Below are 24,044 nucleotides of genomic sequence, written 5' to 3'. Positions count from 1 at the left end.
AAACACAATATAATTTGATAGATGCAACTGTTTCTTCTGCTCAAGCTTGTCTATCCAGGGTAACACATTACTCACAGCACATCGAAAATCATGTTCAGCGGTACGCGGTACCACTTAAAAAGCTCTCGCGTACCGCTAGTGGTACGCGTACCACAGTTTGAGAACCACTGACATAGGCTAATACAGTTAACCTAAATTTCTATTCCATTTAAGGGACCAAAATCCCATTTCTATGGCCAGCACAGAGCACGATAGCGGTGCCATCAGGTACGTATTCGGATGCAATCATGACATGTAGCCTATGCATTGCGATTAATTCAGTGGTATGAAAAATATGAAAGATATAAAGAAGCTTACATCTAGGTTGCAAATAACAGTTAGGCCTATGTATAGATGGAATATACCTGTAGATCTGGCTATCATTAGCCCACTGTGTAGGCCGACATAAATGATTGACTTGGTTGTGTTAATTCTTGGTTAATTTACGTTACAGCAAAAATATTTTAATTGCATAATTTCATTTACTTACAGTACAGAGCATAGCATCATTAAAGTATTTTTAGTATAGAATTTTGTCGGAAGACGGTTATAGACCCGATTTTCAGCCGAAGACTTAGGCCTACGCTAGAATTATCAACGCTCAGGGAGAGAAGCAGTCTTTTCGCAACCACTCGTCAAAATAAGTGAGAAAAATGAACACCGAAAGGGATAATGGAGTCTGCTTAGTTCCGGCGCGAGGCCACCTTGCTAAAAATGCGTGAAACGCAACAAATTTTGAATTTTTGTCTCAAAAATTGCTTAACTCGAATGTAGGCTATTCTAGTACTATACATACAAATAAGTGGGCAGTCGGTATTTTGAAAGTATCGTCAGTAACGGTACCGGAACTTGGCAAAAATTTTACCGAGGATACCGGTAGCCTATTAGGTACTGTTTCAAAAAAGTAGTTTGGTACTTTGTCGGTACTCGATACTCGGTAACGGTACTTTCTGTAGCATATGAAGAACACCGTTACAAATCCAGTTTTTGCCCCAATTATAATAATAATAATCGCCCTAATTATTATAAATAGATTTTTTATTTTTTTGTTGGATTTTCAGGGCTCATTGAGAGCCGCAAGAAGGCTAGCTTGGAGCCGCGGTTGGGAACCACTGGTCCAGACTGTCAAAGTGTTGAATTTAGTTAAACAATTTTAGACATGTCGTGTTTAAAACTACCACAATAAGCAACCAGTTGTGCAGATAACAAATGAGAGCATTTCGTAACTTTTCGTCTTTTCGTTATATCTTAATAGGCTACATGAGTTTCTACGCTTACAGGAGAGCCCTTTACTTTACAGCTAATTTTCCTGTAAAATTAGTACATTGCCTTTAAACACCAAATTCAGTAGAACTAAGAACATTCCTCCAAAATACTTTCTTTGTGCTTTTACATATTTTTTATTTGAATGTCAAGACAACGTTTTTATGCCGTCTTGCTCATTCATTCCTTTCAACAGTTTTTCTTTCTTCTTGTCATCCAGTTCTTTTTTCTTGTCTATACAGGCCATAGCAAACATTTTAAACTCTTTGTAATCAAGTTCTTCGTCTCCTGAAACGTCAAATTCGAAAAATATATCGCGAACGGAATGATCTTTCAAGTTGAAAAGAAAACCATATTGACCAAATTCATCTGCCGATATTGTCCCACCACCATCCTCGTCCATCATTTCAAATACTAATTTCGAATGCCGAAAAATAAACTGCTTTTCTACTCTGTCTTTTAGCGCTATCAAAATGCATACAAGTAAATAGAACTCTTGAAATCCTATATATCCGGTAGCTTGTTGATCAAGCATATCCATAACGAGGAGAATCTGTCTTTTATCTAAGTTGGTTACTTGTTTCAAAAACTGGCAGAACTGGATATCGTTCAGTTTGCCTTTTCTATGTACGTCCAGGTAATTGAAATATTCCAAAACTAAGCGGGTGTTCTTCACTGTCAGCAAGCTAAAAGATCTATCTAAATGCAAATAGTCAAAAGTATTTGATTTTACTTTCATGTTTTCGGAAAACTGTATTTTAAAGATGAATTTCAACAAAATGTGATATTTTTCCCTCAAAACTTAAAGTAATACATACGTTGTGATGTCACAAACGACCTCTGTCCGGTCACCGATATTAGAAGAAGTTTTCTTTAAATTTTAAGCAGTCGAACCGAAAATCGTTTAACTCAGGACCGGTTCTACTTCGGTTCAGGTTTGCATCGGCCGCACACACTCACTCCGCTCCGGGTTCGAATGACAATATTCAGCTAACCATTTTTAATTTCTTCAACTACACTGCCCAAGTAGCAATTTGTTACCTCAAGGAATTTCATCTTGAGTGATATTCCTTAGTTTAGGCTTTCTACGTTTTGAAATAGGAAAAGAAAACACGTTTTCTATAAGTCTTGAATGAAATTATTGTACCGAAAATATGGTTACAATAATCGAGAAAGAATCGACTCCGGTTCGGGTTTTTTCTCTTAGTCTTCAATAGTTTAGGTTCGATTTGGGTTCAGACAAATTTACTATATAGGGCTATGGTTCCGGTTCGGTTTTAAAAAAATATCCGCTCAAACCAGTTTAAAGGTTCAGGTTTAATACCGGTTCGACACCCTGTTTTTAACTTTAAACTTTGCTTTAAACTTATTTAAACTTTTACCTATACAAAGCATTTGTTTCATTAAGTTTTTTGGGTTTTTATTAGCCCTAATGGAAAGAAAACGGATGTATCCTGTTACGAACTTTACCGTGCAATAAGATAGATGAAATAAATTCAATTTGGTTAAAATTTCGAAGTGTCTGAAGTAAGGACCGCGTAGGATTCAATTCATTTGATTGGTAGCGCAAAGCTGTCACACTTTATATCTAAAATCTGGAATAAATCACTTATTGATAAACAGTAAAAGTCATATGTAGCAAATATAAATTGAATTTGATGTGGATTTTATCAGAAACTAGACAAACTCTACACTTTGCTTGAAAAAAATAGTTCTTTATTTTTCAATTACATTTGTATTGGGCCACAAATCCTTAGGGACACTAAAGGTCTTAACTTAATCTGGGCCTGCTCTTTGGGTAAACTATCATCGTAAAGTTTTAATAGGACAAAATTCTTTTTCAATTTGAAGATAAAATTTTCCATGCCATATCACACTATACTAAAAGACTAAAAGCTGTTAGAACTGTAAATTTTCCCGATGAAAGCTGAAAAATACAAATTTTTCGAACTCTAGTAAAACTTGCTAATTTGGGTAAACCCCTTATATAGAATGAAAACAACAGCTGTTTGGTTAACAAGGGGTCACTTCTCAATAGGGAGAGAATTTCAAGCGGGCAACACAGTGTTTATGACGATGTCCCGCACTCAAAGCGTCATAATAAAAAAACTAAGAAATGTTCCGTCGATATGGGCTGGTTTGTTATGGCTTTGGCGATAGCTGGTTGCAGGTCCAGGCTAAGTTGTGAATTTCGTGTCGGTTGGAAATTTTGGTTTTTTGGAGTATTTTTCCTAAAATTTTAAGATGATTGTTATAGAAATTTTATTACAAGGATTCTGTCCAAACTAAGACTGTAGGTAGTCCTACCTTAGATCTCGTTGCAAGCCAAAATTTAGGGTAGGTTTATGATGTGGATTTGCGATAGTAGCTTCTTGATTTAGGCTAATGTACTTTGCATTGAAAAGCCTATATCTTTAAATTAGGTCATGAACCCTTAATAACTAGGCAGGCTACTATAGTTGGTAAAACCTGGAGGTCCGGATCTCGCAGATGTTAGATTAAATAGCCCATACACCCGCCCGGAAATCAATAGTGCATGGCCATGACCAGGTTTTTCACAATTAATTGAGTATCAGAAAATCAATGAGCATAAAAAACTGGAAGTTAACTTAAACACTCCCATTACTGTAGTAGGCCTGCATGTTCAGTTATTTGTGTTTGTTGCTTTAAGTAACGGCTATGCTAAACTTCACCATTATGATCTTGGAAAATAAATAATCGGTTAGTTTCGCCGCAAGCTGGTCTATGGCAAGGGTTTTAATATTATTTTTATGTAGGCTCATTACTGGAATGGTTATTGCACCATGACACCATCTATCATAGGTATTTTATGAAATGTTGAAAAAGTATAGAATGCTTTGCAATGTTGCGATAGCATTTCCAGTAATTACATAGCCTAGCTACTGTTTTAACCTTGATAGCCAAAATTTACTTTTTGAATGTTCTAATCAAATAGACTCTTTCCGAGTTACTATGTCTGGGTGGCAAGATATTTTTGATTGCCAATACCTAACGATGGAAATTGTCGACCCACTTTGATTCTATTTTAAATTGCAAACGTGTTAGGCATCGGCCGGTTTGTTTCTCGTGGCAGCTGCACACCCGAGGTCAATTTTAAGTAAACTTTCTGCACACTTGACTATGTAATATATATAGTAATATAATAATAATAACTATGTAATATACATACCTGCACATACATAATGGTTTAAATTTAATTTCATTTATAAAAGTTTGTTCAAATGGTGTATAACCTTATGTGGTCATTTTTCATTTGTGGTACCTACCATAGGGAGATGCTATCTCGCTATAGCGAATTGCTTACCACTACCGGCACTACAGTTTCATATTGAGATGAGACCACACACACAAAGTCTGTGCAGCTTATTAGTGTATATATTCGACTATGAGTAGTTTTTGCAAGCAAGTACTATAACCATAATGTATTGCACAAAGCACGAGTAAAAACATATTCGTAGCAGAGAAAAGGTCACATGCAACACTGTAAAAAATGTTTACGATCATCAAAGTGTTACTAATGACCCATAATAATTGGCCAAATTTCGATTAGAATTGATGAACATTTTCTGATTACTGAGTATATATCCGATATTGGATTACTGGATAGATAAATTGATTCAGTAATGTATAGTTGCAAGCGTTAGCCTAGAATTGCACCGGGGAAAGATTAAATAGGTGCACATTTGGCTAGTCATTGTACACCTGAGATCTCGGCGAATTATGCCATGAAATATAGACTGTGGCATCAAGTTGCTAAGATTTCACTTAAGTAATTAACATATGAATTTCTTTTCACTATGAAGAAAAAATATTGAAAATATGTTTCTTGGTTCTTATTTTACAGCAAATCCTACACACTGGACTTGTTCGACATGACTATGCTACCAACCTGAGCGACCAAATCATGCTTTGCTCAGAATGTTTGCAATTTAAAAATGAATCAAAGTTTGTCTACAATTTCCACTCTTAAATATAGGCAATCAAAAAAATCTTAGCACTCAAAACAAGATGATAGCTATAACTCGGAATGGGTGTATTGTAACTGTATATTTTTAACTGTGATTGAATGAGCTGCGTACTTACACACAGTGGAACAATCATCTTTGTTTTCATTTGGTGGATCTTTTTAGGGTACACTGTCCTTAACAGAATTACAACCTAACAGCTTATTAGTTAATACATTTTAAAGTCGTGAAACAGTTATGGAGTCCCTTCCTGATGTTGATGTATTTGTTGGCAATATTGTGTCCATTGATTTTGCTGCATATGAGCTATGGCTGGAACAAGCTGAAGGTAAGCTTATAAAACAAATTACATTCTAAAGGCCTATATTGTGTGTTGATGTATATTAATTTTTCAATTGGATAAACAGCTGAAGAAGCCAGAGATTATCTCATGAAACTGGATAAGGATGAACACAAAGAAAAAGAAGGAAGAGAATTTCTATTCTACAGCTATGTACTGGATCAGTTTCGCATATTTGGAATGTTAGAGCCAATGCTGCACTACCCAACAATGTTAGCAAACCAAATGACATATCAGATATCTATGGATTCTCAAAAACTTGTGATATCCAAGTAGGATGTTATTTTGTCTTTTTGTGCATTATGTGAGATTGTTAAGCTTGTATGATTATATTCTTCAATAATGTCTAAAACTTTTATGTATTGCTGATCTATTAAAAGGTATTATGCTTTGGATGAAGTTGTTGTAAGAGAGTTCCTTGGTAAAAAACTGAACAAAAGCACTCGTCGGGATCTTGATGAAATTTGTGCAAAAACTCAGAAGAAATTAAAATATTGTCAACGACAGGTAACAGTTTACATGTATGCTATTCTTTAATTTATTGTCCCTTGCATGTACTTTAATGGTGTTGAGCAGATGCCTGAATTACATTGTTGCTTGCTTGTATAGGTTATTTCTAATTTTGCCGATTTTCTGTGTGAATGAGGTGACACCAACGCGTCATTGGCTTTCTAAATTGTAGCAAATCTAAAGAATGAATGTTAATTTTATGAAATAGTGATCATTTTTGTTAACCAGCCAGTTCTTTCTAATCTTTGTTGTCTTTATGATATGCCACAACTGGACTATTAATTATTAGTTATCAAACAAGGAGAATTAAAGTTTACTTTGCTTGCACATTGCTGTTCTAGAGATATGTCGAACATGAGCCCGAAAGCTCGCCGCGAGCCTCACCAACTTTAAGTGTATTCACAAACTCGAGGTTTACTGCCAGATTTACTCAAACCTAAACTTTTTGTGCAAAAAAGCAAGAAATATACTGTTGTCGGTATTGTTTTCAAAGCAAACTTAAAGATTTATACTGCTTCGTAAAATTTGCTCTACAGGGTTAGTTATTTCTACACTTATTATGTAGTATTTTGGCCCAGTTTATGACATTTAACCTCATCAATGGTTCGAGCAAGCTTCCTCTTGTTTTAAACACTCACTGCACCCGCTACGGAAGTGATAATGTGCTGCGCAGGGTGTCACACGCAATCTTTTGCTTTGTTTATTTTATATGTGTCATACAAAAATGCATTTTTAGTTTGACAACTGTCGAAGGATATTTAAGGCGGTGGAAGACATGTCTGGAAGTTTAGTAAAGAATATACAAAAACACTTTCAGCTTCCTCTCAGTCTATCATGGTAAGCAAATAGGTATATATGATGTGTTAATTTTTTTATGACATTAATGTCTGACAGTGCTAACAGTTTGGATGCCTTAAGGCTTAAACAGTTAATAATCTTTTTCATTTCTACTTCTACTTTTTATGGATGTGCTTTATGCAAACTTGAATATCCAGGGATTATGCAGCAGTTGTGTTTTTGGCAAACCATCGATTTGACTGTAGCAAACGAAAACTTTCCTGTTTAGGATTTAGAGATTTTGTTGAATGTTCGAAATTCTTAATTGAATCCTGGACACATTCACAAACAGGTAAAGAAAGTTTAATAAATAGGAGATAGACATACTCACATGACTTTTTTTTATGAATTAGTGATATCACAGTACTTGGATTTTAACTTATAGTCATATTCAGATTGCACAGATTTGCCACAAGAGATTGATCCTGAATTTTTGCATGATCTCAGAAGCGTTAAAATCTTGGTTTCAGAGCAAAAATTGTTTGACAAACACAAAAACACAACTGTCAATAAAGCAAGGGAGTTACTGCATCTGGTACAAATTTTTTAGAAGTTCTTATGTTACTAACTATTCCTGATTTTATGACATCATTTTCTATTAGTCCGAGCTGAAAGGATCAGATGAGTTGGCAGGTACACAATGGTGTGAAGCATCATTTCGTCCTCTGTCAAGAGGAATAGTTGGAATTGCTTCATGTTTATACAAATCGAAGGAAATTCGAGACTATTTCATTGATATCTTTGAAAAGGTAACCAATTTCTACCACTAGCTGTACTGCATGGTGGTGGTTTGAGACACATTTGATTCCATCATATTAACCCTTGAACCACAGGTCGTTGAGCCATGCAGGACATGTGGATGGGACAAAGAACGAGTAAACATGTTTCTGCAGTGCTATGCAGCAGCAGCAAAGCAACTTCCGCAAATAGAGCAGCTTAGCTTGACATGGGACAAATATATCAAAACTACGACAAAATGTATTTTGCAAATATATAAGAAATGACAGCAATGATTTTTTTCTTATTTTGCGAATCAATGGTGAATTATTTCCATTGTTTTTATGTATATTATTCTTCAGTATGTGTTTGTATACAAAGATTAATGTTTTCAAATCTTTTATTGGTAATAAACTTAACTTCAATTGATAACAAAAGAGCAAAATGCTTCTCATGTATTCTTTGATTTTACATCCTTTTCTTTTTCTTTGAAAGCAAAGTTCCTTCTTCAAAGCGGTTTTGTAACAATAAGGACGGCTGAAGGAGTTAAATCTAAAACATACAGACAAGATAATTATGCTTATTTTATTATATGGTTTAAATTCTGACACAGTTACCATAAAAGCAGGTATTGACATTATTGAGATTACCAAGCATTTGCAAAGTCATTTGGTGCTCTTCCTCAGTAAAAACTTTTTTTGGAAATGCTGTCATCAAATTAAATGGTTCATTACTTCCATCCTTGCGATTCAAATCAATAAATAAACGCACTGCTGAAAGCTGTTCTTGTGCACTGAACTTCTGTACCATTTGTGAACCATTTGGTAATCGTATCTGCAGAGATTTCATCATGACAGAAATAGCCTTTGAAGCAATGGAAAGCGATCATTACCAAAGATAAGAACTGCTCACCTGTATCCTAGCATGGGTGTGCTCAGTTTTTGAAGCAGATTGGGTAGAAGTAGCTTTTCTGTCGATGCTAGCTTCTTGTTCAACTTTTACAGATTTCTCTTTTTCTTGCTGAGCTTTTTTCTCGGCACGATCTCTTGCAATTTGTTCTTTTACGCGTTGTCGAGCTAACATATCTTCTCGCTTTTCACGTTTACGAATTTCAGCTTGTTTCTGAGCTTCCTTCCACTGCAGTCTTTAAGGGTGAGTTAAAAACATTAAGCGATAGAAACATAAGATAGAATACAATGATTAAAAAGAAAATGGCGAAAGCATTACTCAGATTTTATTTTGGAAAGATCTTGACCATCTTTCCTCCTCATTTTTTCCATTTCTATTTTATCTTTCTTTTCTTGAGCTTCTTTTTCCTCTCTTATTCTATGTATTTTCTCTTGAATTCTGCAAGTTATATATAAATTGAAGTTAATGCTAAAGATAAATATCACTTCAACCTTTTGATAAATTATTTATAGGTGAAAGAAAAGTTTTAAAGATTAGCACTTTACCATAATTTTTAATACAGCCAATCAACCATGATGATGAATATCAATATCAAAATGTTTTTACTTTCTGGCCTGTTCTTCCTTTTCTTCAGGTGAGAGAATCGTTTTTTCAAGGGGTTGTTCAACTTTTTCAGTAGATGCTTCCGGAATTTGCTCATCTGTCCATGAAATGCATTGAAAGTGACTTATTTGATTAGGTGGGCAGTTGGTACTTTGAAAGTATCATGAGAACTTTTGAATAATATACTTCAAAAATCCTTTGAATAATCACTCAAAAAGTACCAAAACTGAATAAAATTTGTTCAAAAAAGTAATTTATTAACAGTATTGAGTACTTTTTTTGAAAAAGTATCGGTACTGAAAACGTACTGCAGTACAGTTATGCGCTACTATAATACTGCAATATTACCCACCTCTGCTTATGTGTTACTGACCTGCTGTTACCACATACAGTACATGCATGCAATCCCAAACGCTCTCATAAATATCTTCATCCCTAACCTATCTTCAAAGTTAAATTTTATCTGTATATGTGTTGCATATATTTATATTAAGCGCATTTTACATATAATTCATGGGCTGTGCAACCTACTAATCACCTAGCAAAATCAGTAACAATGGCCAGTGTAACTACCCGTATAACATCATGGTGCAATCTGTCTTTTCATTCTATATGATATGACCTTAATCATTCTGGTACACCAGATGAGCAACGAAATGGCATATACGCAATTTCTAGCCATTTTTCCTAATTTCAGTGAAATGCATTTTCAACTCTTTTTTAACATTTGTGGCAGTATTTTTTCACTTAGGCGAGTAGCATATAAATTTCTTTATTGTGAAGGAAAAAATATTACCTAGCTTTTGTTTCTCAATTCTTTGAATCCTATGTACACTTGACTGCAATATGGCGTCTGGATATATGATAAGCGAAGTATGCAACGTAAAACCAAATTTACTTCTAGTGTTTTATTTTAAACTTTGCTTGAAATGCATGGAAAACTAGTTCCACTCAAACTCATTTTATGTTGTATGCTTCGCTAACCACATATCCAACAAGTTTATTGTATAAAATTTAAACTGCAGTAACATAAGAAATATCATATTTTTTCCTTTTGGAGTGGGGAAATTCATATGCTGTTCATCTGAGAGAAATTGTTACAATACAATGCTCAGAATGGCAATCTCCATTGCTAAGTAGAGGCAAAAAAAAATTTTGCCATCTAAAATAGTTAGCAGCGGTAACTTGGAATGGGTCTATTATAAATGTCAGTACTTAGATAGTTAAAACTAACCTGTTCCAGCAGCACCCTCTTTTCCAAGTACATGACCCTTTGGTGGCTGGTACGGTTCATCAATATCTGCATCTTCATTGTGTTCTAATAACCACTCCATTGCTGCTTGCACACCTCTGTCACCGATAATTGTCCAAGCCTTTTCCCTTATGACCACAGAAAACAATATTCACAGCAACCACACAAATTTGGTTAAGGTCAATTACTTAATAAATGACTCACGCACGGTTTCTAAGAAATCCCATTTCAACTAGTGTGTCCACTCCAGACATGCTTCGTTTCAGTTTAAAATATGCCCTTCTTGATACTTAGACCTCATGAACAAGCGTATAGAGTGATGTTGCATTTACAAGCTACTAACAACAGGTCTATTCGGCTATAGCTTCTACACAATTGTACTGTAAATCAGCAACTGGACAAACTGAAAATATTAAATATATGTACTCATAATACTTAAAGCTTATAAGTTTTAGTGCAAACTTTTATAATGATTTTGGCAGCTGGGGCAAGATAAGTTATGAGCTGGACTGCAGTTTCTGTTTGAGTGTTTAATTTCACTCAAATACTGAAATTGGTACTGCAAAAAATGGAATTCCCTTCCCGTTAGCTGGCATGAAACTGCTGGGAACAGACTTCTTTCCATGCATTTTACCCCTCTAATCTGTAAACTTCGCTATCTGACATGACAATTTTAAAGCGTATACGCCAAACCAATAGAAAAAACAAATTCATAATTCAGATCACGAAAAATGTTACATATTTATACGTAAATTTTCCATACTTCTACTGCTCCAGTGCTTGTTTTAGACAAAGTCATTGACCAATCATCAAATTTTTCCATGACACAAAGTGGTCTGAGTTAATGAGGTCTGACTGTATAACCAATAAATTACAAATTTTTTCTTCAATTAACTTTTGCCTAAGTTTAAGACAAAGGTAGTGAAGTACCAGACTATCACTAACTGACTAACCTATAGTTTAACCTGTTTACAGTTTGCCCAAAGCTCAATTGATGCCCGGTAGTACACTGATCTGGTTGTCCCCTATTAGACTGGTTAGAGATAGAAAAAAAACATGTCGCTGAGACATTGTGCTTACTGTTCTGCCAGCCATTGACATGATCAACACCACATACCGGTAATACTTTCAAGAACAATAAAATATAGCGTTGTCAAAGAAAAATTCACAAATATGTACAAGCCAAATCTTCTTATGGCTAAGCAAGAAAGGGGCAAGATAAGGATTTCAAAATTACTTGGCATTTGCGCCATACTAAATGAGTCTTATTTCAAATTATAAGCAACTTGTCTTTAAGTGGTTTGCTATGTTATTGTTATTAAAAATATGCTCAGCTCAATAATTGTAGTGTTGTGCAGGCTAGGATATAATCAAAGTAAGATAAACTTCACACGATTGTAATCGGTTATTATTTTACTAACAATGGCCGGTAGTACAATTCTGTGACGCCATACTTTTTTCTTAATCTTCAACAGGAAACGATTGTTCTGGTACGCGTTTTATCTTGCTACATTGCATGAAAGCTTTTGTTTTAATGCCAGGTTGGCAATCCTGTGTCAGTTAATAACTCACGAAAATTTGGGGACTCGTCCGAGATCTTATTTTACTTAGTACTTATAGCACAGCTAACCAATACGGTGTCTAAGGTTGAGGCTGAAGAACTAGATAGAACTATGCATAGGCCTAATTAATTTAATGAAAATGAAACAAAGGAATAATTTGCTTTTAAGTTTTTTGCCATGTAAGTTGGCAATTACCATGTTCTCAGATACATCTTGCAAATCGTCTTTGATAGCGTCTTTAGTGAAGAGCACTTACTTTGACTATGCTAGGAAATTCGTTTTACCTTAACAGTTTAAATAAAAGTAGGCATAATATTTTTCTTGGGACAAGTTGGAAAAGCAGGCCAGGTCACTTCATAAAACGCATTGTGAATGCATTACATAACTACACTACAACGATAATGGTAAAGTGTGCCGATCTTGCGCTCTCATAATGGGGAAATCCCTAAGTTTAAAAACGATACGCTGCACCATCAGTTTTCTTTTGAATAATGGTCGCCTATATCTTCTTCATTCTTTTCGCCCTCGTAGTCCTCTAGTTAACGGCAACGGTAGCCTAGCTGTTTAGGCCTACCTGATGAAGAGAAATCTTCAGACCATGAAGGAGTTACTAGTTAGGGAATGTGGCAGAGCAAGTACCTTGTAGCCATAGATATTATATAAACAATCATGGACATCGGAAATAAAAATTCTAGATGCCCGACTCACGTACAATGGAAATATAAACATATTTATGTAAACCTGTTTATATTTCCAATGTGTGTGGTCATAATTCAGACTCAACAAAAGTCGCGACGTACAAACGGCGAGATAAGACTACGAAGTTCCGGTGTTTGAATTGCCAGCTGCTCAATCACAGGCCAGCTAAATATTTGTCCCGGTCAAATAGAAGAGGCAACCATTAAGTAAGGATTACGATTAGGATTTAGGAGGGGGCAATTTGACCGTTTAAGGATCATCACACAGAATAAAGCGGGATGCAGAATGGTACGGTCACTACTAGGGTAGAGACCATTCACTTTGAATCTTATAGCGCTGGGTACGCATAGCAGGGCGGAAGCTCCATTGAAATGCAAATGAGTTAGACAAAGAGTTTGTAGAAATTATATCCGATAAAACTAGTGTTGGCCAGCCAACTTCAATACGGATCGAAATATTAACGCGGTTGTTATAGAGGTGACAAATATTCCTAGCCAGGTCTCGCTTTTAAACTTATACACAGTAGGTCCACCCGCTTCGTCAAGGATTAGCCCATAGGAAAGGGAAAAAAGAACGCACGGATTACCCATTCGTATGGGCTAAAAAGAATATTTCCATCTCTTAAAATAATTGTTGGAAGGTTAATCGTGTTGGAATGAGTAATCCAACCGAGCGATAGGTCGAATAAGTAATCCAGTCGAACTGCTGTGGCTGGTCATCGTACGGTACGATTGGATGGCTTAGGCTACTGTTGTAGACTACTGAGATCTATACCGGTATGTATGGATAAGGTTTGTATAGTGATTGATGCATGTTGGAATGCCTTGCACAAACTATAAACGGATCTCACTAAAAATCTGAAAAGGCTGAAATGAACAAAATAGCCTAGTTTTCGATTTCAGTTCTTTCATGCGTTTGGTGTGTCTGGCATTAACGCTGCTTAATCGGTCCTGTTTCGTAGACAAGATATAGGTTATCTACCTCGGGCTTCTACTTACTGAATGTAGAATCCAAGCAAGTTCTAAAGACTGCTTAATTGTTGCACAGTGCAATGCACAATGGTGTTTGAACTGGCAATCCAGCCAACGATAGACCGGTACTCTAGTAGCCAAAAGTCACTTTTTTGGGTTTGCAGTGCTCATGCAATGTATTAAATTGAATTTTGGTAATTGCATGGTGCTTTTATTCAGCATCAGGTTGAAATAGTTTTGCATTCAAGCTGGTGTGATTGCATCAATTATATACAGGTGGCATACCACTGCTGTGGCATAAGGTCAAAGCGTTTCACAGCAATCAACATGGTTTTCTTTATTTGGCGGCTAGGATAGAAGTATAACTTCATATGTCATTTTAGTTCGCTTCCATTAACCTTTGTGGTAATCTTTAATTGCTCCAGCCCCACTTATCTGGCTAGCTCTTAAGCAAGTTCGGAATGATACACATATGTTTTTTATTGCTTGAATTTAGGTATGTTTATCAGAAGCACTGAACTGGAGCAAGCATTGGTAATACCCCAAGGGCATAACAATGGTAGTGCTACTGGGTAGTGAACACTGCCTAATTGCCAGCTCTAACCATTCGGCTACAAAGCTGGCTACTACTCAACATTGCTGCTTTCTTACATAACGAGCTTGCAGAGTACAGTGATCTTGTGTGATTGTCAGAGAACTTCGAAATCCTGAGTGGAGTGAATGAACAACTTAACATTGTAGTATTTCAAAAAGGAAATCCATCTGATATGCAGATCATAAGCAAAAGGCAATCATTTAATTTGTCTTGACTTTCGATAAACGAAGGTTTCAATCGTTCTCAAAGAGTGCTATTTGTCGATTATATGCATTCATGAGTTTGCAGATTATTACAAATTAAAAATGATAATAAACGGCCTCTAGAAAATAAATGTCTTGTGTAAAAATATCCCTGTTTTACCATCAGCCTGCTTCCTCTGAGCAAGATGTTATTTGGCAACACAAACTAGATGTTTGAGCTTGAGTCAAGTAACAACTGGGTAATGCTGCCATCCAAAAATTGATGACTATGTATTCCATGGGGAACATGGGGATACAATAGCTGGATATGTTGTAATCTTTATTTTGCAATCTTCTTTGTGCTACGTTCACAAGTTACACTGTTTGCCATTCCCTATTTTTACAGGGTTGAACAGAAACAACCATCTCCAGATAGCAGGCAATTAAGTCCCCCACGCCATCCTTAGCAGTGTAGAGCCAGTGAGCAATGGGTATCTTGATTTTATTTATCCGGCTTGCTTTTTTGCTGAGGCAAATAGTTTTGGGAGGAGCAATCAGAGTGGCTCCGCTTCATAATGTGCAAGGTAAAGAGTGACTCTATCGCACTGAAGCCCAGCAGGTTCAATGCTCACAAAAACAGAAAAATTGTCATGCTGTGGGGTTCTATAGGTCTACATCCAGTCACAGGACGCTGTTTACTATAACAGTGTAGATTTGGTGCCCAATGCCCGTTAGTCATTTTTTGACCAAAGATTTAAATTTTCTGCAAGGTGTCACAAGGTGAGCTGTTGATGTTAGCTTTAAGCTCACGTTTTGCTACCTTGGTGTTAGGGTAAATGGATGCTAACACTCATTGGTAGCTTTATTCTCCAATTTTGGATATATGCATTGGCCAAGGGTCAGCTCACTGTTTCCCAATTTTTGGCCGAGTACCCGATCTCTTGGTGGGTCGTTATTTAAGTTCACTCACCACTTGGCTCAACTGTGATGGGTAATTAATTATAAATTATTTATCTCCATTCATTAAGAACAATTAGTCTATTGGCAAAGATGCTGTCATTATCACAGTCATGTGTCATGAGGCAAGGTCCATATCTGCTGGGGACTCGCTCAGCATACATAACTTGCTCTGTTGACATTGTTTGCGCTTACTCAGTCATGTGAGTCACAGCAAGAATGCTGATATACTTCAAGACCTTCTATGGTAAACAAGCCACTAAGCGATACTGTGTAGTTCGTACCGCACTACACATCAGGGATGTTTTCAAACGTACCCAAAAAGGACAGGCATCAACGCAGACATCTGGGAAGTGCTTGTTGATATGCAGATCATGCTGTTAGTAGTGGCATCAAGTGAGATTAGGAGAAAATAATTTAAAGAGAGACAACAAAACATAGTGACCAACCAGCAGTCAGAGTAAGTCAGAGCACACGCTGTGGCAAAAACTGCTGTCCGAGAATTTTTCTGCTAATCGATGTAAGATGCTGCGCTTAGCGAAATTGATTACTTTTGAATGTGCTTCATTGCTTTTTAACTTAAGACAAAAGAAGGTTTTGTTAGATTATGCAGAGTTTTTTTGATGGTAATAATTATTGTCAACAGTAAAATATTTTGATTTGATTTCGTATTTTAAATTCTTAAATTAAAACTATTTAAATTTTTTAATTTGTTTGGAATGCAACATTATCCACCACCAAACATTGTTTGCCAGCTGAAATCTTCTGTTTGATGCACATTGTGAATGACTGAAACTTGGTTATTTTGGGAGAAACTTCACTTGGAAGTAAATACATAATGCATGAAGTTGTTTAATTTGGAAACGTTTTTTCATGTGTACCCCTTTACTGACCTTTGTTGTTGTTGTTGTACCAACTTTACCCTAGTTTGGGACCATGAAATTCTGAAGCCTGTCTTGACTTTTTTATTATCTGTTTTACATATTCTTGTAATTATTTCAAAATATACCACTACCTCCGACTAAAAAGTGTCAGTAAGATTTGTTCTACCTTTCCAAGAGAATGTTTAGAGTTATTACTGAAATGTGTACTTTGGCTCTAGTGCTCTTGATTTGAATCTTAGTCCATGCGAAAGCAACCATCTCAAGTGGCTGCCATCAAAATTACGACAAATAATAGGTTGTTGTTGTCTAAACGATTGCTTTTCTGCGAGGATTGAAAACAGCACTTCATTTTGGTGTAATGTTTTCAAAATAAAACTCAATTTCTTCCTGAAGCCACCTACTTTGTATGCTTTTCAGACCAAACATTTCAATTAAGAAAGTTACGATTAGCAAAGTTTTTGAAGGGCACCGGTTACTACAATATATATGATATAATGGATTTTAGTTAAAACATCCTCTTAAAAGTGCTTGTAAACAACTTGCCACCTCTTAAAAGCCATCCACTTTGAACAGTAATGCTGGCAATTTATTCTCAACTGCATTTAAGAATGGCCTATTTAAACAAAAATCTGGTCAAAGAAGTTGTGCAGATAAATGGCTATTTACTCCGAAAAACAATCGCTTATTACAAACAAATATCAAGTAAATTGATTTGGAACATTTGTCATTTCATGTCACAGCTACTATCGCTTATATTTTTACATTTTTATAGCATCAATGCCCATAACTTGGTTTTGCTGAGACAGACAATGACCTCACAGATTAAGTGTTTAATTCACATCAAAGTATGTGCATATAAGCTATTAGCCTAAAGAACATTGTGATATTGTAATACTATAGTGCTGTAGGAAAAGACTTACGTGTACCATATACATAAAAGGGTTGGCCAAACTTCTTGATAATCTTTGAAGCCTTTATGATTTGAAAAGGAGTTGCAGTTGGAACATGGCGCTTACTGTTGATTACCAAGCACCAAGAAAATCATATCTGTGCACAGTAAATTTTTGACATCTGTAAGACTTTAGTGTTGAGCGTTTGCTTTTAATGCAACATGTGCCCTAAGTTATATTATTTATTAGGACAACTATCTTTATGTGTGTATGTTCTATTCTTAATTCATATTGAGTGGTGATTACTTCTTACAAAACTAATTTTTATCCAAACAGTTTAGTTTATTGCATGTTTTAATTTTTGTAAAATTGTTAAAATTTTGTCGTACTATTTGCTCTTTTCTGAGTAACATGGCAAGCACTAGAAGATCTCGGTTAGTTCTTCATGTATAATAGCTAACTTATATGTATATATCTGTTGTATATTTAATTCGATCTTTGGTCATAAATAAGTAAATGTTAGTAATAGTATGGCATTTTTTTCATGTCACTCTGTTTATTTGCATGCAAGTCACTAAAAGTGTTAATAAAACGCTATTCTGAATTGCCGTCCAGATGGACGTAAGATATTTCGTGTAGATACAGACAAGCTGTGTTTTCAATTTAAAAAAAAAAATTTTTGTGTCTCACTTATTAATGATTTGATTTGCATTGTTCAGTAAGGACATTTCACAAAGCCAGCGGGATATGCTTATATCTTTGTGGGAAACAAAAGGTATGAGAACTGCAAAGTCAGAGCACCTCAATGAAGCAACCATTAATACTGGTTTAAGTAAAAACCAAATCAAGGTTATTCATCGTAGATTAAAGTTTTATTTGCCATAATTCATACTTGCTATAGTTATCAGCTCTTTCAGTATTACCGCAAGCTGTAGAACTGCACTCCCTGCTTTACAAACAAGTTACAGTTCATTACTGTAACTCTATGCTGTAATTTCCGCATGAAGTAGGCTATTATGATAGAACTCTGGTTGAAAGATGCCATTACGTACTTTAAGTTCAAAGATTGCAACAGTTGTCTTCGCCAAAATAATCTTGTTGGCTGACAAAAAGCTCTGTTCCTTGTCCGGGACAACTCTCCAACTTAAAGTAGTTATTGCATGTTTATTGCATGATCTTACAAAATGATTAAAGTTTGTCCCTTTCTCAGATCTCTTGTATGATGGTATGTTAAACTGCCACTACTAAATACTTTTGCCGCTTGTTTACTAGCGTTTTGACAACTGCTGTGTTTTAGCGCTGGATTTACAATTACAATGCATCAATAAGGCGAAGGGTTCAAAAAGTTAAACCTTTTCGAAAACGAAGAATCACAGGCTACAATCTATTTTGTTCTTCCATTAAGAAACAGAATATTGGTATTTTTAATACAGTTGCATGATTTCTTCCCAAATTTTCAAGGGAGAAGCTTCTAGACAGCATCACATGTGTTTCATTTAAGATATGTACAAGGTCTGATATTCTGGCTGGTTTGCTTAATTGATCGCTTGCTTCATTGAGTCATTAGCATTATGTCGTTAAATGCACAAATGTAGTTCTCACTGAAAATAATTTTCATTGTTTTTCACCCGATAAATTGCATTCATTGATTTCATGCTTACTGTGTTCGTTACTAAATTTGCATGTCGTAATTTTTTTTTCTCGGTTTGATTGTGAAACTTGTGTCACAGTGTTAGTTGGATTAGTGAAGAGCATGATACATAATGAATGATGCATGACTTGAAGTGCATGCTATTTGTGACCTCACATGATACGTGTGTAATGAATTTCCAAAAATGTGTTTACTGTTATGTTGGTTATTAGAAAGCCTTAGATATCGAAGATGTTAACATTGATTGACGCTGTTAAATCTTAAGAGGTGTAAGCTTCTACTCAACTTCAAAATTTACATAAATGAAGGTTTCACTATGTTAACAGCTGAACAATGAAAGTACTAGTTTAGACAAGTTATCAAAGTGTTTTGCATGAAGTAAGGTCTTGCCTGTTTTCAGTGTTCCTTACTTTCAATTTATGTTCATTTTTTTATAAAGCTTTCAAATGTTCTGTACTAATTTTTAATTGCTGTTTTTCAAGATTTCAAACTCTGGGGTAGCAGGTGGAGAGAACTTCCGAAGCAAACGAAACAAGTTTGGAAAGAGAAAGCAAAGACCTTCAATTCTGAAAGTTCCATACCACCAACTGAAATGGATGGAAATATGAAAAAAAAACTTAGACAAAATGCAATTGCTCGAATAATTCAAGCTGTATGTTGCTGTTCATATTATACTATGGTGTAACCGTGCTGTACACGAAACAAAGGTAACTTGTTCCTGTTTTAGTGTGGTGAACTTGAAGAAATTGGTGTGGCGGTTGGTGGAATGGCATTTGTTAACGATACATTCAATGCATTTGGAAGCAGGGATGTAAGGCCATATTTCTTGGAGCCAAGTGTTCAAAGTGGCTTTATTGAGATTTTACATGGCGGAAAAGGTAATTTTATGTAATTTACTGTGATATTTCTAAACATTTGTAAGAACATGATTAACTACAGTTACATTTACTGCAAGCATATATTAAAAGGAACTTTTATAGCACTTATTTTTTAACTTTAACTCATTGAAGATTTTTTTTGCATATGAACCTGAATGATATTAGTGTCATTATTAATCACGTTAATCATAAAGTATGAAAAAATTTTCATTACAAGTAACGTATGCTATATATTTGTATACAGCTTGCAGTACTTCAAGACAAAAAAACACCGAATTGCAAATGAAAGTTCGAAAAATTTTTAATAAGAAATATTGTAAGTCTTTTTATGACAACAAATTGTCTTTCTTTAGCCTAACGGTGTGAAATAAAAAATTTTATTATTAGTGTTGCGTATTTTTCCAAGCAATAGAATGTAATACAATAGAATTGATGCTAATTGTTTTATCTTAATTATATTAAGTTGTGTTTGTGCATGCCTTGGTATCTTTGCTCTGGTGCTTTACAGGTGAGACAATGCACAAATCCAATGGACGTATGCCGTATGCTAAAATTAACGAGTTCAGCATCACTGGAATGCCTTGTGGAATCCCCTTTCGAAATCCTGGCAGTTATGGTCCAGTCGATTGCCAGAAAATTATAGATGAGCAAGAAAATATTATAATTATGAAAAGGGGGTAAGTGATGGGATTTCTGTAATCTTTGCATGCATAAAGGGATTACATTGCAAATTTTACGCTGTGCGCTTTCTGTTATTCTTGTTGCTCTTTATAGTAATTTGGAGCTGGCAGAAAACAATTTAGTTCTTTTGGTGACAACGGAAGAATGTGAAAATGAGGAACATTTGCACTTTGCTGAACCAACACATAGAACAGTAGATTGGTAATTTGTTCGTGATTCAGTGTTATATGTATAACGAGTAAAAATTCCCGTATTATACGGAACATAAGGCGCACTTTAAATCCTTTTTTCTCCTCATAGATTGATCGTGCGCCTTATAAGCCGGTGCGCCTAATGTATGGATCATAATGCGTATGCGCATGCTCACAACGTATTTTAATGAGCTTTATACGGTAACACATGTGCCTTATAGCCATATGCCCTTATAGTCCGATACGCCTTATGTATGAACAAAAAACTAATCAAAGCAATTTATTGACAATGCGCCTTATAGCCCGGTGCGCCTTATGGTCCGTAAAATACAGTACATCATTTGGCAGTTTCGTTTTGGTAATGTTTGTTATTTTTACATTGCCGTACAACGGTGCAATGATTTCTTCTGACCAACCTATTGTGCTAATATACTGTACAGTATATAATTATATCACACACGTATTGATGAGCGGATAGTTACTTTTCGCTAATTTTCCTTATTTGTACAGTTAGATTTGTAGTGTGCCTCTTTTATAGTCTTTTATTATTAACGTAAGTTGCGATCATTCATTCCATTTTAGCACCTCATCCTTTATTTATGTCCGCATTTTCGTCATTGTATAAAGTTAACATTCGTTAAAATTGTTTGTTGTTTTTTTACCTATTTCACCGTCTTCAATATTTTCATAATTTTGCTTTTCACTTTTTGACTGCGCTTTCGGAAAATATACTGTGCTGAATCAAAGCATTTTTAGTGATAATGACTCACTGCTGTATTTTGGTACATTGATTTTCTATTAAGGCTTAATTTAACATTAACGTTTAACTTAATTTAACAAAATTCCATAGTAATATGGGGGTTCAATATCACTTTTCGTGACACTTTCACTAAAAAGTAGTTGCAATATGTGCAAAACTTTGATATGTAGCCTAAACGAGTCAAACTTGTAAACGATTACGTTAAAAGTCAATGAAGTGACGAATACAAATGGACGTAACATGATAAGAGGTTTCTTTGATAAGTTGGTCGCATGCTAATTTTGATGTGGCCACATTAAAAACAGAAGATCGTGATGTTAACTTCAAAATGTTACTCACACCTTTTTAGGAAGGTTAAATTAACCACTTTAAAAAGGACGCAACCTAACAATGAAAATTCTATGCAATATAAGTTGAAAGCTCTTATCTCTTATTGACGTGTGGGTCGAACACATTTCATCGTAATAATCTCTTCTGTCGTATGATATGATATTATGACCTGATATTATTGAAGAGGTAGGCGAGCTCAATCGCTGCAAGGCTATAAAATTCAAGTTTGTCATAAATATCTCCAACAATATCATGTCGGAATTTAAAATGCTTATTAACACTCAACATGCGTTTATAAAAGTAGCCTATAACCCTTTTGTTGTATGACATTTTGATCCTCTTTCTGGTTCACATGGTAAAACAAGATCAATAAAACGCATTTTTAGATCTTTTTGCCGGTTTTGCCAACTATTAAAATTATGAATAAGTTTAACGAAAAGAAAATTTTCTCAAATGGTTAGTTTTTTTTTATTAAATCTGTATTTTAATAAAATATCAAAAGAGAAACCTTGGCAAGACTTACAACCTACTGTTATTATTTATTGCATCGCTTCAGCAATTATAACTTTAAAACTTAGTGACACACCACATCACGTCCTTTACCGCCGTTCTTTTCTCTTGACGCTCTTTTCTCTTCTCTTGCAGAGACCCAATCCCAAGAAGCTAGCGCTGTGGACAGATCTATAAGCTCAATACTATCAATACTGCTCACAGTGTCTTGAACAATTTCGCTGGCCGGTCAGCTTAGTCAATACGCCCGCGCTTTTTCTCATCCAACACATTCGCCACGCAACTGACTGAATGCGGAATACACGAAAAGAGGGACCAAACTTGTTGGAAAAGAAGTGTCTGACCTTTAGAGGTTAGAAACCCCTGATGGCGAAAACATCTCTGGCCATTTCTCTCCAAATGACTTCGCTGCTGTGCTCTATCAAACAAAGCCAAGCAAGGTTCTGGGTCACAAAATTTCAAGAGCTTTTATCATCGTGATTTAGGGCCCGAAGATTTGTTGCCCCTATCTCTTTTGTGTGTCCTCTTGAAAGTCCGCAAACGCTTGGTCTACCCCTGCGTCGAAACCATAATCGACAACTTCTCCCCTGGTTGAATTCCAGGTCACCCGTATGACCCAGAACATCGCGAAAAGCTTCGGGATTAACAAAAAGGCTGGTGCTGCACTTCATAAACTTACAGCTGCCTATGATACAGTATGGCACCGAAGCTTTGCCTGCAAGCCGCTGCGTCTACTCCCAGACGAAACAGGTACATAATCCGTATAACCATGGAGCTAGTTTACAAACGGAGCTTTACCTTCACCCCAGGTCACAATAAACGAAACAAGCTATGACGCCTTAAAGACGGGATCCCACAAGGATCGATGGCACTCCTTCTTAAACATCTACGCGCTCTTCTGTCCAGTCCCCAAATAAGTCGGAATAACAGTTCGCTCACGTTTTGTCGAACTCGAACAGTTGGCTCACGTTTTGTCGACAACTTGAGTCACTACGCAAGAAACGAATATCCCGGATCGCCTTGAAAAGACAAATGATAGCTTTTGCTCGGGCACTAGGCTGCTACTCTCCGTAAAAAAGCTATGGTTTTATCGTTTTTGTTTATTAAGCGCTCTTAAACGATTAAGGCACACTTAATAATAAAAATTAAAAAAAATCTGCTCGTGTAAATGTCGGAAAGAAAAAAACACGGGTTTTTATCGGAGGAAAAAACACACACAAAACACATCTATAATCTTTAATTTACAGTTGCATTAAGGTCTGCTGGATTGGGTTCGTAGGTGTGTTCACATTTTTCGCATTGGAATGATTTAAATCTGTTATTGATACGTATTATCGAGAAGTTTGTACAAGTACATCTAATAAAGGCTGTTGTACAACGTTCACAGTAGATCGGTTGATGGAAATTCGGAGTTGTTTTCCGTGAGCTCTTGTTTCTTCGGATTCTAATAAGCTGTCCGCATGAGCAAGGGATCAAGCGTGATAGGTTAGGTGGTATCGAGGAAGCATCGTGTGGAATTTGTTCGTCCATAAATCCTGGTTCTTCTTGTTGTTGTTGTTCATCCGATTCTCCGCTTATGTTTTTTCTCTTGTTTCCTCGGATCTCGCTGTGTTCTCGCTCCGAGGATCCCTCATAGGAGTCGGGCTCCCGGCTATTTTCTTGTGGATTCTCTGTTGTGGGTCGACTCTTTTTTGCATCCTTGGCACTCTCTCGTTCTGTTCCTCGTCGCAGTTCTTTTGTTTCGGCAGCAGCATGGTCCACTGTGCTACTTTTGTTGGGGGGTGTTGCTGGTTTTTCATCGTCTGGATCTATAGCCCGCGTAGGTGTTTTCGGAAGTTCCTGTTTAG

General features: G+C 35.9%; 4 protein-coding genes across 9 annotated transcripts; 2 read left to right on the top strand and 2 right to left on the bottom strand.

Moving 5' to 3' along the window:
* Positions 1–1,372: 1,372 nt before the first annotated feature.
* LOC143462900 (EF-hand calcium-binding domain-containing protein 9-like) lies at positions 1,373–2,063 on the bottom strand. The gene has a single exon (XM_076961213.1). It carries the CDS (start codon positions 2,039–2,041, stop codon positions 1,451–1,453), a length of 591 nt encoding a protein of 196 aa, XP_076817328.1. The 5' UTR covers positions 2,042–2,063; the 3' UTR covers positions 1,373–1,450.
* Positions 2,064–4,777: 2,714 nt separating this feature from the next.
* On the top strand, positions 4,778–8,475 carry LOC143465026 (acidic fibroblast growth factor intracellular-binding protein B-like). 2 transcript variants are annotated; one of them, XM_076963154.1, is made up of 8 exons: positions 4,778–5,616; positions 5,696–5,840; positions 6,009–6,135; positions 6,875–6,975; positions 7,134–7,267; positions 7,371–7,510; positions 7,578–7,724; positions 7,809–8,475. In XM_076963154.1, exons 1-8 carry the CDS (start codon positions 5,526–5,528, stop codon positions 7,977–7,979), a joined length of 1,056 nt encoding a protein of 351 aa, XP_076819269.1. In that variant the 5' UTR covers positions 4,778–5,525; the 3' UTR covers positions 7,980–8,475. The 2 variants fall into 2 exon arrangements, with proteins under 2 accessions (XP_076819269.1, XP_076819262.1); XM_076963147.1 differs by having other exon boundaries at positions 4,918–5,616; positions 5,696–5,900.
* On the bottom strand, positions 8,075–10,875 carry LOC143465042 (UBX domain-containing protein 1-A-like). 2 transcript variants are annotated; one of them, XM_076963168.1, is made up of 7 exons: positions 10,661–10,875; positions 10,439–10,584; positions 9,208–9,301; positions 8,920–9,039; positions 8,605–8,836; positions 8,343–8,526; positions 8,075–8,244 (listed from the first exon to the last, which is right to left on the bottom strand). In XM_076963168.1, the coding sequence occupies exons 1-7, from the start codon at positions 10,708–10,710 to the stop codon at positions 8,201–8,203; spliced, it is 870 nt and encodes a 289-aa protein (XP_076819283.1). In that variant the 5' UTR covers positions 10,711–10,875; the 3' UTR covers positions 8,075–8,200. The 2 variants fall into 2 exon arrangements, with proteins under 2 accessions (XP_076819283.1, XP_076819292.1); XM_076963177.1 differs by having other exon boundaries at positions 10,665–10,858.
* Positions 10,876–13,274: 2,399 nt separating this feature from the next.
* LOC143450958 (uncharacterized) lies at positions 13,275–21,343 on the top strand. Of its 4 annotated transcripts, none has more exons than XM_076951660.1 (7): positions 13,276–13,493; positions 17,916–18,045; positions 19,330–19,499; positions 19,575–19,725; positions 19,970–20,041; positions 20,234–20,402; positions 20,500–21,343. In XM_076951660.1, the coding sequence occupies exons 3-7, from the start codon at positions 19,440–19,442 to the stop codon at positions 20,609–20,611; spliced, it is 564 nt and encodes a 187-aa protein (XP_076807775.1). In that variant the 5' UTR covers positions 13,276–13,493; positions 17,916–18,045; positions 19,330–19,439; the 3' UTR covers positions 20,612–21,343. The 4 variants fall into 4 exon arrangements, with proteins under 4 accessions (XP_076807777.1, XP_076807775.1, XP_076807774.1 ...); XM_076951659.1 differs by having other exon boundaries at positions 14,185–18,045; XM_076951662.1 differs by lacking the exon at positions 17,916–18,045 and having other exon boundaries at positions 13,275–13,493.
* Positions 21,344–24,044: the final 2,701 nt, after the last annotated feature.

The sequence above is a fragment of the Clavelina lepadiformis genome, chromosome 1 (genome assembly GCF_947623445.1).
Source record: "Clavelina lepadiformis chromosome 1, kaClaLepa1.1, whole genome shotgun sequence".
Classification (NCBI taxonomy): Eukaryota; Metazoa; Chordata; class Ascidiacea; order Aplousobranchia; family Clavelinidae; genus Clavelina; species Clavelina lepadiformis.
Note: the sequence above shows the minus strand (reverse complement) of the source record. Positions and strands in the feature narration are given on the sequence as shown.

Coding starts and splice junctions, on each gene's coding strand:
- LOC143462900 (XM_076961213.1), bottom strand. CDS start 2,041: ATGAAAGTAAAATCAAATACTTTTGACTATTTGCATTTAGATAGATCT.
- LOC143465026 (XM_076963147.1), top strand. CDS start 5,526: ATGGAGTCCCTTCCTGATGTTGATGTATTTGTTGGCAATATTGTGTCC. Junction 5,617..5,695: donor ATGGCTGGAACAAGCTGAAG/GTAAGCTTATAA, acceptor TTGGATAAACAG/CTGAAGAAGCCAGAGATTAT. Junction 7,725..7,808: donor TCATTGATATCTTTGAAAAG/GTAACCAATTTC, acceptor CTTGAACCACAG/GTCGTTGAGCCATGCAGGAC.
- LOC143465042 (XM_076963168.1), bottom strand. CDS start 10,710: ATGTCTGGAGTGGACACACTAGTTGAAATGGGATTTCTTAGAAACCGT. Junction 10,585..10,660: donor GGATTTCTTAGAAACCGTGC/GTGAGTCATTTA, acceptor TGTGGTCATAAG/GGAAAAGGCTTGGACAATTA. Junction 9,040..9,207: donor AAGGAAGAACAGGCCAGAAA/GTAAAAACATTT, acceptor TATAACTTGCAG/AATTCAAGAGAAAATACATA.
- LOC143450958 (XM_076951662.1), top strand. CDS start 19,440: ATGGATGGAAATATGAAAAAAAAACTTAGACAAAATGCAATTGCTCGA. Junction 19,500..19,574: donor TTGCTCGAATAATTCAAGCT/GTATGTTGCTGT, acceptor TTCCTGTTTTAG/TGTGGTGAACTTGAAGAAAT. Junction 19,726..19,969: donor GATTTTACATGGCGGAAAAG/GTAATTTTATGT, acceptor ATTTGTATACAG/CTTGCAGTACTTCAAGACAA.